The sequence below is a fragment of the Sarcophilus harrisii genome, chromosome 1, assembly GCF_902635505.1.
Source record: "Sarcophilus harrisii chromosome 1, mSarHar1.11, whole genome shotgun sequence".
Lineage (NCBI taxonomy): Eukaryota > Metazoa > Chordata > Mammalia > Dasyuromorphia > Dasyuridae > Sarcophilus > Sarcophilus harrisii.
This window is the reverse complement of record NC_045426.1, coordinates 579,597,343-579,614,703: the sequence shown is the minus strand read 5'-3', so window position 1 is coordinate 579,614,703 and position 17,361 is coordinate 579,597,343. Positions and strand designations below refer to the sequence as shown.

The following is a 17,361-nucleotide window of genomic DNA, read 5'->3' as shown; positions in this document are numbered from 1 at the left end:
TGGCCATTTATGTTCCCCATTTTATGGGGATTTGCTGTCGCAAAAAAAGAGCTGCCACAAACATTTTTGCACATGTGGGTTCTTTTCCCTCCTTTATGATTTCCTCAGGATACAGACCCAATAATGGCATTGCTGAGTCAAAGGGTATGCACAGTTTGATAGCTCTTTGGGCATAGTTCCAGATTGCTCTCTGGAATGGTTGGATCATTTCACAACTCCACCAACAATGCATTAGTTTTTCCATATTCCCTCCAATATTTACATAATCTTTTCCTGTCATCCTAATCAATTTGAAGGTTGTGAGGTAGTATCTCAGCACTATTTTAATTTGCATTTCTTTTATCAATAATGGTCTAGAACATTTTTTCATATAATTATAGATGGCTTTAATTTCTCATTTGCAAATTGGCTGTTCATATCCTTTGATCATTTGTCAATTGGGGAATGACTTTTATTCTTATAAATTTGACACAGTTCTTTATATATATTCTTTATATATCTTTATCAGAAATATTGGTTGTAAAGATTTTTTCAGCTTTTTTGCTTCCCTTTGAATCTTGTTTCTGTTGATTTTGTTTGTGCAAAAACTTTTTAATTTAATGTAATCAAAGTTGTCCATTTTACCTTTCATAATGTTCTCTAGTTCTTCTTTGGTCATAAAGTCCTCCCTTCTCCAAATATCTGATAGATAAATTATCTCTTGTTCTCCTAATTTGCTTATGGTGTCATTCTTTATGCCCAAATTATGTATTCATTTTAGCCTTATTTTGGTATGGGATGTAAGATGTAGGTCTGTGCTAAATTTCATATTATTTTCTAGTTTTCCCAGCAATTTTTGTCAAATACTGAGTTTTTATTTCAGAAACTGGAGTTGGGGTTTTATCAAATACTAGATTGCCATAGGCCTTGATTATTGTGTTGTGTGTATCTAATCAATTCCACTGATCCACCACTCTATTTCATAGACAGTACCAAATGGTTTTGATGACTGCTGCTTTATAATATAGTTTTAGGTTTAGTACTAAGCCACCATCTTTTGTATTTCTTTCATTAATACCCTTGATATTCTTGACCTTTTGTTCTGCCAGATTAATTTTGTTATTATTTTTTTCTAGTTGTATAAAATAACGTTTTGGCAATTTGGTATGGCATTGAAAAAGTAGACCAATTTAGACAGAATTGTCATTTTTATTACATTAGCTCAGCCTAGTCATGAAAATTGATATTTTTCCAATTGTTTAGATATGACTTTATTTGTATGAGAAGTGTTATGTAATTGTGTTCATATAGTTCTTGGTTTTGTCTTGGCTGGTAGACTCCCAAATAGTTTATTTTGTTTACAGTAATTTTTTAAAAGTTTTTTGTTTTAATTATAAAAGCTTTTTATTTACAAATCATATGCATGGGTAATTTTTCAACATTGACCCTTGCAAAACCTTCTGTTACAGATTTTCCTGTCCTTTCCCCTCACCTCCACCCCTAGATGGCAGGTAATCCATTACATATATCAAATATATTAAAATCTATGTTAAATCCAATATATGTATACATATTTATAGTTATCTTGCTGTACAAGAAAAATTGGATCAAAAAGGATAAAAAAAAAACAAACCTGAAAAAGAAAACAAAATGGAAGTAAACAACAGAGTGAAAATGCTATGTTTTGCTCATACTAGAGTTCCCATAGTCCTCTCTCTGGGTGTATATGGCTCTCTTCATCAATTGAAACTGGTTTGAATCATCTCATTGTTGAAGAGAGCCATATCCATCAAAATTGATTATTGTATAGTCATGTTGTTGCTGTGTATAATGATCTCCTGGTTCTGCTCATTTCACTCAGCATCAGTTCATGTAAGTCTCTCCAGGCCTTTCTGAAATCATCCTGGTAGTCATTTCTTACAGAACAATAATTTTTCATAACATTCATATATCATAATTAATTCAGCCATTCTCTAGTTGATGGGTATCCACTCAGTCTGAAGTTTCTTGCCACTACAAAAAGGGCTGCCACAAACATTTTTGTACATAAGGTCTCTTTCCCTCCTTTAAGATCTCTTTGAGATATAAGCCCAATAGAAACACTTTTGTGTCAAAGGGTATGCACAGTTTGATAAGCTTTTGAGCATAGTTCCAAATTGCTCTCCAGAATAGTTGGATCCATTCACAGTTCCACCAACAATGTATCAGTGTCCCAGTTTTCCCACCTCCCATCCACCATTCATCATTATCTTTTCCTGTTATTTTAGCCAATCTGACAGGTGTGTAGCAGTATCTCAAAGTTGTCTTAATTTGCATTTCTCTGATCAATAGTGATTTAGAGCACCTTTTCATATGTCTAGACGTGGTTTCAATTTCTTCATCTGAAAATTATCTGTCCATATCTTTTGACCATTTATCAATTGGAGAATGACTTGAATTCTTATAAATTTGAATTAATGCTCTATGTTTTAGAAATGTGGCTTTTATCAGAACTTTTGAATGTAAAAATGTTTTCCCAGTTTATTGCTTCCCTTCTAATCTTGTCTGCATTAGTTTTGTTTGTCCAAAAACTTTTTAACTTAATATAGTCAAAATTATCTATGTTGTGATTAGTAATGATCTCTAGTTCTTCTTTGGTCACAAATTCCTTCCTTCTCCATAGATCTGAGAGGTAAGCTATTCTTTATGTCTACACCATGAACCCATTTTGACCTTATCTTGTGTCTACAGTAATTTTAAATGGAATTTCTCTTTCCATTTCTTAATGGACTTTATCAGTAATATATAGAAATGCTAATGATTTGTATGGGTTTGTTTTATATACTGCAACTTTGCTAAAGCTGTGAATAGTTTTCAGTAAGTTTTTGGATGATTTTCTAGGATGCTCTAAGTATATCATCATATCATTTGCAAAAAAATGATAATTTTTATTTCCTCATTTCCTATTCTAATTCCTTTAATTTTTTTGGCTTTTCTTTTGGCTAAAACTAACCTTTCTAGTACAATGTTGATTAATAGTGGTGATAATGGTCATCCTTGTTTCACCCTAATCTTATTGAGAATGCATTCATCTTCTTTCCATTACAAATAATGCTTGCTGTAGATTTTAAATAGATACTACTTATTATTTTAAGAAAAGCTCCCTTTATCTCTATGCACTCTAGTGTTTTTAATAGGAATGGGTGCTATATTTGTCAAAAGCTTTTTCTGCATCTATTGAGATGATCATATGATTTCTATTGATTTTGTTAATCATATGGTTGATTATGGTAATGGTTTTCCTGATACTGAACCAGCTCTGAATTCATAGTATAAATCTCACTTGATCATAGTGAATTATCCCACTGATAAATTGCTGTAATCTCTTTGCTAATATTTTATTTAAGTTTTTTGCATCAATATTCATTAGGGAAATTGGCCTGTAATTTTCTTTCTCTGTTTTGGCCCTTCCTGGTTTAAGTATCAGAGTCATATTTGTGTCATAGAAGGAATTTGACAGTACTCCTACTTTATCTATTTTTCCAAATAGTTCACATAGTATTGGAATTAATTGTTCTTTAAATATTTCATAGAATTCACTTGTGAATCCATCTGGCCCTATAGATTTTTTCTTAGGCAGTTCATTAATCACTTGTTCGATTTCTTTTTCTAAAATGGGGCTGTTTAAATATTTTATTCCCTCTTCTGGTAAACTGGACAATTTGTATTTTTAAATTTATAAATTAAATTTTTAAATTTGTAAATATTTTTAATTTATAATTTATATTTTTGTAAATATCCATCCATTTGGGCAAATTAGCTTGTAATTTTTGCTTTAATTTGTTTTTTATTGGTGGTAAATTCACCCTTTCATCTTTGATGCTGGTGATTTGTTTTTTTTTTTTTTTCTTTCCTTTTTCTAATCAAATTAACCAAAGTTATATCTATTTTATGTTTTTTTTTCATAAAACCAACTCAGTTTTATTTATTAGTTCAAGAGTTTTCTTAGTTTCTATTTTATTAATCTCTCCTTTGAGTTTCAAAATTTCTAATTTGGTATTTAATTGAAGATTTTTAATTTGTTCTTTTTCTAGCTTTTTTAGTTGCATGCCTTACATTGATCTCTTTTTCTATTTTATTCATGTAGCTATTTAGAGATAAAATTTCCCCTTAAAACTGTTTTGGCTGCATCTCATAGGTTTTGATATGTTGTCTCATTTCATTTTCCTGGATGAAATTGTGGATTTTTTTCTGATTTGTTATTTGACCCACTCGTCCTTTAGAATTAGATTATTTATTTTCCAATTGGGTTTTAGTCTTTTTTTCCCTGGTCCTTTATTGAATATAATGTTTTATTGAATTGTGGTCTGAAAAGGATGCATTTGCTATTTGTGCTTTTCTGCATTTGATTGTGATGTTTTTATGCCCTAATACATGGTCAGTTTTTGTGTAGGTGCCATGTACTGCCAAGAAAAAGATATATTCCTTTCTGTCTCTACTCAATTTTCTCCAGAGGTCTATGATATTTAGGTTTTCTAGGATCCTATTAACCTCCCTAGTTTCTTTCTTGTTTATTATAATATCTGATTCTGAGAAAGAAAGGTTGAGGTCCCCCACTAGAATAGTTTTGCTATTTATTCCTGTAACTGTTTTAAAATATTCTCTAGGAATTTGCCTGCTCTACCACTTAGTGTATACACATTTACTATTGTTACTACTTCCTTATTTACAATACCCTTCCTGTGCAGCTCTGCGTCTTGGCTTTGAGCACAGGGACCCCTTGTGTTTGCAAAGGGTAGCTTTGCCTGCCCCTTTTTAGCCTGGTTTCCCAGAGTTTGCCCCAGGATCTGAACGGGGCTGAACACCCTTTCATCCCAGTGAGATTGACCTTTCTTGAAGTTGTTTCATCTATCTTGAGCTGGAGAGGGGTTCCATTCTGTCAGACTCTATTCAGAAAGTAGGTTTCATGTGATTTTTGAGGGAAACTGGGAGAACTCAAGAAGCTTCCTGACTTGACTCTACCATCTTGGCTCTACCCCCTGAAGTCTCCAGCAATCATTTTTCTTCTAAGACTTCTCTTCTTCTGACTGAACACCTTTAGTTTCTTCAACAGATCCTAACATATAATTGTCTCCATTTCCCCTGGTTACCTTTTGATATTCATATCCTTTTGAGTTGTCAGGGTCTCTTTTAAAATATGATACTATTATTCTCTCTTAACTTTATTTCCAAAGTGAGGGGCTAAATGTATCAAATAGTATGTGTTAATTTTAGGTATAGTTGATTTATTGTTTGGTGTTACTGAATTTTTATTTTTCTTATTCTTTATAAATCTGTGTTACAAGAGAAGACTAACTTGCGGGGAGAGAAGAAGGGAGAAGAGAAATATAGTTGAAAATGAATATTTTGGTTTTTTAAAAGCCTTCATCGAAAAAGTTGATTAAAAAATAAATAAAATACAGTACTTAGAACTGCAAACACTGTAATAGGTGTGTTCTGGCTATTCATTCTGGATATTATACTTGCATTAATTCATTTTAAGATCTTATTCACCTTTTTTTTTTTTCGCTGTCCCATGTGAACTTGTGCTCCATTAGATAACACATGTCTTTTCCCCATTATTTGCTTTCTAGACATGTCTCCCCTAACTTTTATGTGTGTGGTAATTTTTTTTATATCAAACTTCAGATAGCTTTAAATTTATCCTTATTAATAATTTCGTTTTGCTAATTTCCAAAAGCACTCAGTATTGTCAAGATTTAAAAAAAAAATACTGATTCCTATGATCATTCTATCATCTATAACCAGGATATCCCACTCTCTAGCTTTGTGTCATCCAGAAACTTGTTTACTTTCCCAAGTTGTTGATTAAGATGTTGAATATAAAAGTTCCAATGACGAAGCCTGATAACCTTTTGCTAGCAATCTTCCTGGCTGATATAAGTGTACTCATGAACACTTTTTGGATCTAATCTGTCCTCTTATTTGAAAGTCACCTAACTAACATGACCTAGTAAAAGTATGGCTCCGTAGCTTATTTCAATGACAAATGTAAAGAGGTTATCAGTGACCTGGTTTGAAGCCACTTGCATTCTATTAGTGACACTGACCTTGTCAAAAAATAAATGAGGCTCATTTAACATGATTTATTCTTAATGAAATTATGTTGTCAGGTAGTTACTTCTTTTTTTTTTTTTCAACTTAGTTTCTTGTAATAAATTCTTGTAATTACATATCTTAAGAATTCCTTATCACTGCCCTTTGGTTTGCAAAAAGCACATTCATTCCCTTTCTGATGGTTGGAATTGTATTTGCCTGTCAGCAATTCATCCCTGGTACCTCAGTTATCCTTACATGTACACACACACACACACACACACACACACACACACAGGTAGAGTGTTTTATTTTTTGGTTTTCAAATCCATGTTGACCATTTTTCTTTTGTACTTTGTATTTTGAAGAGCATTGTCATTGATGGAAAAATAGGAATTAAGTAATTTCACCTTTTAAAGAAAGGAATTACTCAACTTCTAGAGGTAGGAGATTGAACTATGTATTTGCTCTGTCCAGGACACAGCCTCGATTTTTTGATGTTGTTTTTATTTTCTTATTAAATTCCTAGTGTCAGCCTAATTTCTTACAATTATTACCAGGAGAAAACAGAAAAATTTTCATTTGACTGAAGTCTTATATTTGTTGAATATAGTTTGGTTATATTTGCAAGACCAATTTTTCGTATAATGAAACCTTTGATTAGACTTTGAACAATATTTAAAATATTTTGAAATAAATATTTACTTTATACTTGTGTTAAAGTTTTGGCATGCATTACAGATAACGTTCTAAATATTTTTATTTTTTTCTATCTCCAGTTGAAAAATCTAAGTTTAGAAGAATTACAAATGAGGTTAAAGGCACTGGACCCAATGATGGAAAGAGAAATTGAAGAGCTTCGTCAAAGTTATAATGCAAAAAGACAACCAATTCTGGATGCTATGGATGCAAAGAAACGAAGACAGCAAAACTTTTGAGTTTAATATCTTCTCAGACAGCATGTGTAGTTAGTCTAGATGTCAGTAAACCTTTAATAGTTGAAGGAATCATAGTGTTATGATTATTTCTGTTATTTTTAATCTATGAGATTTGTGCTTCACAACCCACCAATGTTGAAATTCTGAAGAAGCCCTCATTCTGAAGTTACAAGAGGGCTTAACTTTACCAGTGCAAGCACAGTAATTTTATTTTTGAACAATGAAAGCAACAGAAATTTTCATTATTATTTTTCTAAAAGCCCATCAGTTATATCATATCACTACTAAATCTTTGTTGTACAATTAAAATTATACTCATGGGAACTTAAAGACCCAAAGCTATTGTTTATTTGTGCAACGTTGCCCAGTTTTATGTTACAGTATTTCTTATTCCCATCTACTAGCCTATTTATTATATCCCCTCAGGTAAACTTATTTATTTATGCCATTTTGCCTTTTTTTTTTTCAAAGAGAAAATTGGATGTTTTGATGAAGGCAGAGTTTGGACAGCAGCAGATAAATTACTACTAAATTACTCCTTAACAAAACAGGGAGATAAGTGATAATATCACTTGAAAGTCAGGGTAGTACTTGTTTCTCAAGAATTTTTCAACTTTAAGGAAACAGTAGATACCTGCAGTACCCAAGGCCAGCTTCTTTTCAACAAAGAAAAAAATCTGTTTCTACCTTGTAGACACTGAGTTTTCATGTTTTTTATTTGCTTGAATTTTTTTTAACCTATTTTGATGTTTGGTACAAGTAGACCGTTGTATTTGAGACAGGTAAAGCTATAAAGGACATGAATTTCAAAGCCAAAGAAATCAATGAATAGTTTGTATAAAAATTAGTATAAGGTAGATTCTAAAAAGAAAATTAAAACTAATCATACCTATATGTTAATATTGTTCCATTTGTATATTTGGAAACAGAAATGTGTCACATTACAGAAAGCTCATCACATTAGTTTCTATGAAAATGTGGTCCATTGTCTAAGGACATTTTGTTTTTGTTATTCATTATCTTTTGGGAATTATTGATAACACAACAGAAATACAATTTATACTCTCCTATGCATACCCTGGAGACTGCAAAAATATTAAAACAGTCAAGCAGAAATTTAGTTCTTTGCAGAATGAACATTTGTGCAATTGAATTGGGACCAATTGTTTTTCTAAACAGTATATGGCCATCTCAACGGTAATTGTTCTTATGTTTCAATTCTGTCATGTAAATCATAAAGACAAATAAATTTTACTGTACTGGTTAAAATACTTATTCTCTGCATCTTTTTCAAACTTTTTCTTTTTAATTTGGGATATAAATAAGTTGTATATACTAATATACAAAGTAGGAAAAGTTTAAGAGACTTCAAAAATATAATCTTCTATAAAATGAAATTAGCTAAAAAAATTAAAAAATTAAAAAAAAATGAAATTGGCTTTGAATTTAATGCCACTACATTTTTGGTTATTTCAGTATTGCAGATTTAGAACTGGAAGGAAGCTTAAAAGTTATCCAGTTCATCACCCTAAATATAAGGTAAACACAAAACTTGGAATGTGGTCTAAATATTTTTTTAAAGGGATAATAATGTCATAGAGCTCTCACTTGCCTTTCTTACAAATACTATACTTCTTTTAAAGCAATCTCAGCTATACTCATTTTTGGGGGGCTGCTATAGGGAATGGGTGAGTCAGTGGAGTCCAATGAAACTTCCCAATTTTTCTCCTCTATTGTTTGGCTATACCTAGTTGATCTTTTACTCATAAAGTTGATTGTTTGAATTCAAGTTTACAATTTTACATTTATCTCTATCCAAACTAATCTCATTAGGCCTATCACAACAATTTAGATTTATTGAAATCTTTTTGGAATATAACTTTTTCTCCCAAGTACCAAGGTTTGTTTGGTCTATATTTGCAGAATCATCAATAAAAACCATTTATTGTGTTTATTGTAGGACCAAGGACAGATTCATGTGGCACTCCATCAGAGACCTTTCTCCAAGATGATATTAACCCACAAATGATTACTCAATTTCCATTTTTTAAACATTCTAATTCTGTCTTGTCATCTGGCCCACATTTCTCCATCTTGTCTCCATTTACAGGATAAAAGACATGACAGGTTTTTATTGAATTCTGTATCTACATTATTCCCTTATATTATAATTTTGAAAAATGTAAATGAAATCTGATATAAATTGTTTTCAACAAAGCCCTTTTTTTCATTTTCACGGCTTCCCTTTTTAGATGTTCACAGATTATCCCATTAAATTATGTTCTAGGATCTTGCTAGGAATAAAATTAGTTCCTCTGGATTATAGTTTGTAAACTTCCTTCTCTCTCCTGTTTTGAAAATCATGGCAATATTTCCCCATTATCAGTTCTTTGAAATATTTCATGTTCACACTCTTTCAACAATCATTGGCAGTAGCTCAGCAATCATATCAAGTCGCTCTGTCATTAGCTTGCAATACAGTTTATTCACCCTGGAATTCAGTTATCAGAAACAGCTAGGAGCTTTCTTACTGCTTGCCTACTTATATTGAGATTCGAGTATCTTTGTTGTTATTTTTATTCTAATCTTTCTAGTCCTTTGATCATTCTCTTTGGTGGACCTCCCCTCCCCAAATAGCAAAGTTTATTAAATATGTCTGCTTTCCCTTCACTTTCTATTGGATATTCATGAAGAGACAACATGACAGAAAGCCAAAAATGTAAACCAGGATTTGAATCTAGTCTCAGGCACTTAGTGAATCAGTTAACCCCTCAGAACCTCAGTTTACTAGTCTAAAAAAATTGGTAAATGAGAATACATCAGCTACCTCACAGGTTTGTTGTTAATCATGCTGCAAGATAAACCTTCAAGTGCTGTATAACTGTGACTGATTAATAACATCATCATCAGGATCATTAAGTGCAGTTAGGTGGTACAATGAATAGAGTGTCTAGGATGGCGTCAGGAGGACCTGAGTTCAAATCTGTGCTCAGAAACTTATTAACTGTGTGATCCTTGTTTCTATTTGCCTCAATTTCCTTATCTGTAAAATGAGCTGGAGAAGGGAAGACAAACTATTCCAGTGTTTTTGCCAAGAAAATACTAAATGGGGTCATGAGGAGTTGGACATGACTGAAAAACAATTCAACAATACAACATCATCATCAGAGGCTCATAGGTTTATAGCTGAAAAGGACATTACAGATAATCTAATGGGACCCTTTGTTTTTTACAGATGAGAAAACCACAGCTTAGTAAAGAAATGACTTAGCCATGTTACATATGAAGGTAACCAAGTTGGGAGTTGGATCTAGGTCTTATAACACCAAATCTAAAACCTCTTCCAATATACTCTCTCTTCAACCTCCAACAACAGTCATACCTTTTGGTCTATCCCTTTCTCCCCTGTAACAAAAGAAAACTGAAAAAAAGACAATCTTTAACTTCTGAACTCCTCAATGTTAAAGTTTGTGATACTATTCTGATAGGGCCATACCTTTCTTTTGTTACTTGTCCTTCCTTCTCTATTGCCTGCCACACTTCCATATTCTGCACATTAAAAAGCAAGTCATTGGTCAATACATTCCCTAAACATTTACATTAATTTCCTAGATAATTATGATGTTTATCCTTTTTTATAATTCTCCTTTTTTCTTCTTCATTCAGGGTTTTTTGTCATTTTTTATAGAATTTTATCCTTTTGAACTTTCCATCTCTTTTGTTCTCATTTCCCACTTCTATAGACTTTTATCCTTTCTTTGAACCCTCTGAAATCCCCTCTTGCAAAATGTAGGATGTATATCAAACTGTATCTATCTTTCCTCATCTTTTCTGTCATAGATACTAAGACTAGCAATTTTGTCCAGTGACCTCATCATTCCTGCTTCACTTACCCATTCTTCCATGTTTGTCAGAATTAGGTTCATAATGATGGTAGCCTACATTGTTTCCTTCATCTTTGGCAGGCAGAAATTGTTAAGGCAAGTTGAGAATGTATTAGCTACTTTGTTGAGAGAAAAAAGGAAAGTTTCTCATCACTATTATGTCCTAACTCCACGTCATGTTTATAATTTCCCTCAGCTTCTCATCTGTTTTTTTTCTTTTGTACAGGTAGTCTATTATATATTCACACACACACACACACACACACACACACACACACACACACACATCTTATCTCTGACCCAAATGTTCTCTATCATGATATATTTTACTGATATGTAATGCTACTCTGACTCCACCTTTTAGCTATTCTCTTTATTAGAGACGGCTAGGAATGAATAGAGTGCTAGACCTAGAATCAGGAAGACTGACGTTCAAATCTTCCTTCCGATACTTAATAGCTGTGTGACTCTGGGAAAATCACTTAATCTCTCTCAGCCTCAATTTCCTCAACTGTAGAATGGAGATAATAATATTAATAGCACTTACCTCTCAGAGTTTTTATGAGGATTAGAAGAAATAATATTTGTAAAGTGTTTTTATAAAATTTTATAGCACTACATAAATACTATTATTACTTTAAATAGGATATATTTCAGCAAAGCCAAAATAATCTCATCAAGAAACTGCCTTTAAATATCCAATAAGAATAATCGCATTGTATTTTTATATAAATTAGATAAATTTGGTATTCTCTTGCATATATCTTTTAAAACTTGGGAGGGAGAAAGGGCAATAATTAAAGACTTGGTTATCAAATGTTCCATACACCCTCTTGGATAGCTCTTGGCAAAAAAAAAAAAAAAAAAAAATCTTCCTTCTCCAAAAGGAAGAAATATCTCCTGGTAAATTAAAAAACTACAAAAGATGGTTTCAACCACTTTTATTTAATCATGAAATTAAATGAAATCAGATTATGTAATGTTTGTTCTGTTCAAAGAGGGCCAAGGGTAAAGCCAAAATTTTTTAGTTATTTCAACTCTTGTTTAAGATCTTTCTAAAATGTATTAGACCATTTTTCTAGCATAATAAATACAGTATGTTGAACATAATTGAAATTTTGTGAATCAGGATTTCACAATACCAAAGGGTTATCATTGATATAAAAATATATTATTGATTTAGGATCATAGAACTTTACCCAAAAGGAACTTCAGTGTCCATCACGTCCAATCCCCTCACTTTACAGGATGAAGGAACTGAGACCCAGGAAAATTGGGACTTTCCAAAGTCATATATGTTATAAATGTTACAGACAGGATTTGAATCCAGTACCTCTGAATCCAAAGACAGTGTCCTTCCAATGTACCACATATACGTGTACACAAAAAGTATAGGAGTTTGAGTAGACTGTATTGATTCCAGGGCATGCCCTAAAATTTACTTTTTGCCCTAAATTCCTTAGATCATTTGCTTTCCATGTCTTTTACCTCTCCAGAAAATGAAGTGCAGAAAAATGTCCAGTCAGTATAAGTCAGGAGAGAAAAGAAAATTTATGTTTTCTTTGATTTTAATAAATAAGGTGGTTATCTCCACAAATATACCAGCATGTATAAAATGAATATTTTAGTACATATTGCTTTTCTATCCAAAATCTGAAATAGCAAATTTAGTCCAATGAAAAAGGAAATTTTTTAGATAGGTTTTATATAAGAAATACCTTAATGTTTTCTTTCCTCTTGCTCATTTACTGAATCACATCACCCAAGTTTATAATCACATTCCCTGAACTGAAGGACATACACCTTCTCTAACAGAAATAATATAATACTTAAAGATGCTTTTAAACTTGGAATCACAGGAAATTCAGTAGAATTACTGACACATTCACATTTAGTAGTAGTTCTATTTTCATTTCCATCTTATGTGTTAATGATTAATGAATAAAATAAATCTGGTGAATACTAATGACTCCATATTCTCAATAAAACATTTTTTATTTGTAATTGGTGTTACATTGCTATTTTTAACATATGCTAAATTATGTTATCACTTATTAATTCTAAGTATTTTACCAAAAGACTACTCAGGATGCTTTCTCATAAACCTTGACACAAAAATGGAGACAACTTCATTTCTCCACCTTGTTTGAAATTAACAGCCAAGCAGTTTAGGACAAATGTGTCAGGTATGTAGCTCATGGGCTGTATATAGCCACAACTCTCCTGAATGTAACTCAAACAAGATTAAAATTGTAATTAAGTAATATTTAACAAAATAAATTTAAATATAAATATGTATACATAAACTCATATATATAGATATATTGTCCATCCATAAATACACATATGCACATATATATGTATATATAAATATATATATGTATATAAATGTATGTTTTTTTTAAGTCAATATGCAGCCCAAGAGATCCTTACATATGATTAATTAACACTACTAGTTTAGGGAACCTCAGGTTGAGAGTGGAAGTTATTATATATGTATGAAGGCCATGCTGAGTATGTCAATTCATCTCTCTTGAAAGGAGATCCCTCTAAACTTGACTCATATTTAGGAGGTGACCATAGTTTTGTACTTAAGCCTGCATTTTCTGAAGAGGTCTTTTCTTAAAACATGTACAGAAGTAATTTAATGCCTAAGTTTCCTGCTAAATAATATACAAATCTTTGTTTTCTCTTTAATTTAAAAATATTCAAGATCTATTTTTATGATAAAGACCTGAATCAAAAATAGCTTTAGAAATAAAATAGGCAGCATGGCAAAATGCATAGAGTAGATTTAAGAGGAGCCGAGTTCAATTCTTAGATCTGACATTCTCCAGACCATGGTGTACATATTTCCTAAGAGAGAGAACAGACCACATTATTCCACTGCTCAAAAATCTTCAGTGTCTCCTTACCATCGCTAGAATAAAGCTCAAACTCTTTACCCTAGGATTTATGACTCGCCTTACTCCAGCTCTAAGCTATTTTTCTAAGAACACATTAAAAATTCTCCCATTCAAAGACTTTGTGTTAAAGCCAGCTTGGCTACTAGGAGTTCCCCAAAACAGACATTCTATTTTACACTTCCATTAATTAATTCATACAAACAGCTATTCCTAGGATATATTCCTTTATTGTCTTCATTTTAAAAATCCCATATCTTCATTCAAGATTTAAATCAGCTGCCATTTCATCTTTGATCTGATTTCATCTATTTGTTGTTAATATGTTCTTTTTCCTCAGATAGTCTTAGAACATTTTGCCTGATCTCTGCTTCCCCCCTCATGCTTATTTTATTTTATCTTTATCTTTACATATATATATATATATATATATATATATATATATATATATACACATATATATATATATATAATTCTCCCAAAAAAACTCCTTGAATAGTTTATTTCTTGGTTTTGCAGACTGTCTATCTAGTACAATTCTTTATCTATGGTAGGTAGGGGGTGAATTAATATTTGTCAGATTGCAGTTAGGAGGCAAATTTCAGCCCAGTATTAGAAAGAACCTCTTAACAAGTAGATGTCTCCAAAAATAGAATGGATTACTATATCATACCAATGATAATATGGCAAGTTTTCATTCAGAGAAGAGTCACTAGTCAGGGATGTTATAGGAAAGGATGCTGTAGGTCGGGGGTTGAAATAGATGACATATAAGAACACTTTTAACTCTAAGATTACATAATTTAATCTTTATGGACTTCATTGTCTCCTATAAAAAATGAGAAATTAATAATTATAATAATAGCTTTATTTTATATTTGCAATTTAAATCATACTTTAAGGTTTGCAAAGTTATATATACATGTGTATATACTTGCATGTATATGTACATACACAAATATATACATATATGTATATATTTATTATTATCCCCATTTTACATATAAGGAAACAAACTCAAAGCACACAGCTAATAAATGACTATGGTAAGATTTAAACTAAAGTATTCATGACTCTAAATTCAATGATCTATCAACTATGCCACATAGTTACCCACAAATAACTGAAGTCTCAACTCTAATATGTAGAATTCTACAAAATTACTTAATTCTTTCCTCTACTTGTTATTCTTTGGTAATTAAGAATTGAAGAAGGCACACCAATTCTTGAGGAGCTGAAGCAGCATTAAAGCATATTAGTATAAAAAAATTAACAAAAGGTAATAATCTAGTATTGAATACTAAGCAGGTATATTAGTATTTTCATCCATGAAATGGTTCCTTGGTGTTATTAAGTTAATATTCATAATAGCTCAATCACGTCTTCACAACTCTCCAAAATAGTGCAAGTGTGAACATTTCCATTTTACAAGTGTGAAGTTCAGAAAGATGGAATGATTTGTCCAAGATACAATAGGTCTTCTGACTCTTAAATCTTCTACTCTCTGATCATTTTCACACACCAGAAATGTGGACTCTACCCTTTCATCTCCAAACCCTCCAAGAAGCTTTCAATTTATATTTCCTGTGTCCAAGCTTCCATGACACTTTTCAGCCATCTCCCCATCAAGCTCCAAGAATTGCTGTCTTCCTTCCTCTTTTCCCTCTTCTTCTTCCCTTTCATTTTTATAGTACCCCTTTATGTTATGTTTATGTTCTCTGATTATAATGCAAATTCCTTGAAGGCAGAGATTCTTCCTTGCTTTTGAACTCTTAGTACTTAACTCAGTGCCCAACACAGAATAAGTGCTTAATAAATATTTTCTCTATCTAAATATGAGGATCTTTCCAAGATATTTTTCTCTACTAACAAGGAAGTGACTTAGGCACTAGGAAGAACTAGTTTGTTGAAAGAAAATGTTTTCCTCTCCAGGTGTAGTTAAGCACATGACCATGCTAACCATGTTCATGTCCTCTCCAAGATTCATTTCTAAGAAGAAGAAAAAAATAGGAAATAAATTCAATTGAAATGAGAAAATAGAATCCTAATTTCTTTGATTGAAAAACCAAATCTTTCCTATAAACTATAAGGAATCTGGTGAGGGAGTCTTTTTGACAGAAAACCCATTATCTGTTCAACCAGAGGAAGGTCCCTAATTGTCTTTTATAGTTATATAAAAATTTTGAAGTTGAATTGTAAAGGAAGTGAAATAAAAAAATATTCATAGAATCTCAGAATTGAACAGTACCATAGAGATCATCTACCATACTAGTACAGGAACCTGATAGTTCTAAAATAATCCATTGCTAATAATCCTGTTTACATTGTGAAAACAAGTCTTACACTGATAAAGCCATCCTGTGAATGGTGCATATTGTCCATGATGGTCTCCCTCTTTAAAAGTAATAATAATAAGATAAGTCAAAATATTTACATGAAGCTACATAATTCTACTGAGAATAGAAGCCCTTTTATGTTCAAAAACAAGATAAACTAAGGAACTTAAAATGAAAAACTAGTTCATTATTAATGAAGCAATATGCATTATTCTTCACTAATACATGACCTCACTCTATATCCTTTCAGAGAACATGGCAATAGAAAACAGAATTTAATCCACACAGCTTGTGTGATCTGCAAAGACATTTACATGTGCATAAATCAGTCACCAAAAATTGTATGCTGAGGATTACACTTATGCTCAGTACCAGCATACATCATTTTATTATATTTCACTTTATTGTGCTTTGCAGATACTGCTTTTTCTTTTTTTTAACAAATTGAAAGTTTGTGGTAACCCAATATTGAGGAAGTCTATTGATACCATTTTCCCAATAGCATGTGCTCACTCATGTCTCTGTCACATTTTGGTAATTCCTGCAATACTTCAAACTTTTTCATTATAAATTTATTATGGTGACCTGTGATCTTTGATATTATAAGCATAGTTGTTTTGGGACATCACAACCCTAATTTATATGACAGTGAACTTATAAGACAGCACTCATATAAGATAGAGAACTTAATTGATAAAATGTGGATGTTCTCATTGTTCCACTGGATCAGCTGTTCTCCCATTTTTCTCCCTCTCCTTTAAACTCCCTATTCCCTGGAATGCAACAATAGTTGAAGAATATTACATAAACTTAGTTGACGAAGCAGCAGAAGAGTTTGAGACGACTGATCTCAATTTTGAAAAAAAGTTCTACTGTGGGTAAAATGCTACCTAATAGGGTTTCATGCTACAGGGAAATCTTTCATGAAAGGAGGAGTCAACTGATACAACAAACTTCATTCTTGTTTTATTTTAAGAAATTGTCACAGTTACCTCAATGTTATGGGCCAGAACTCTGAAACAAGGATTCTTACAAGGTGCTAAGTCAGTGGAATTGATAAACACAATGGTTATCTAGTTTAGCATGGTGATTAATAGTTCTCTAGTTCAATAAGTGTACTTAGTACTTAATATAGTTCTACAATATTCACACCTATGATAATGCAATTAGAGCATATAAGCTGGGAGCCTCAGCCAGAGTCAGAGCCAGAGAAGACAGGCGGACTGGAGACGGAAGCTCAAGCCCT

At 31.9% G+C, this 17,361-nt stretch overlaps 1 protein-coding gene across 4 annotated transcripts in view; it reads left to right on the top strand.

Annotated features, from left to right (window-relative positions):
- Positions 1 to 8,263, top strand: part of STK3 (serine/threonine kinase 3) — a 498,339-nt gene extending 490,076 nt beyond the window's left edge. For all 4 annotated transcript variants that reach the window (XM_031947034.1, XM_031947032.1, XM_031947033.1 and 1 more), the window contains one exon: positions 6,834 to 8,263. In XM_031947034.1, the coding sequence (XP_031802894.1) occupies positions 6,834 to 6,992 (159 nt within the window). In that variant the 3' untranslated portion in view covers positions 6,993 to 8,263. The remainder of the gene's footprint in view (positions 1 to 6,833) is intronic.
- Positions 8,264 to 17,361: the final 9,098 nt, after the last annotated feature.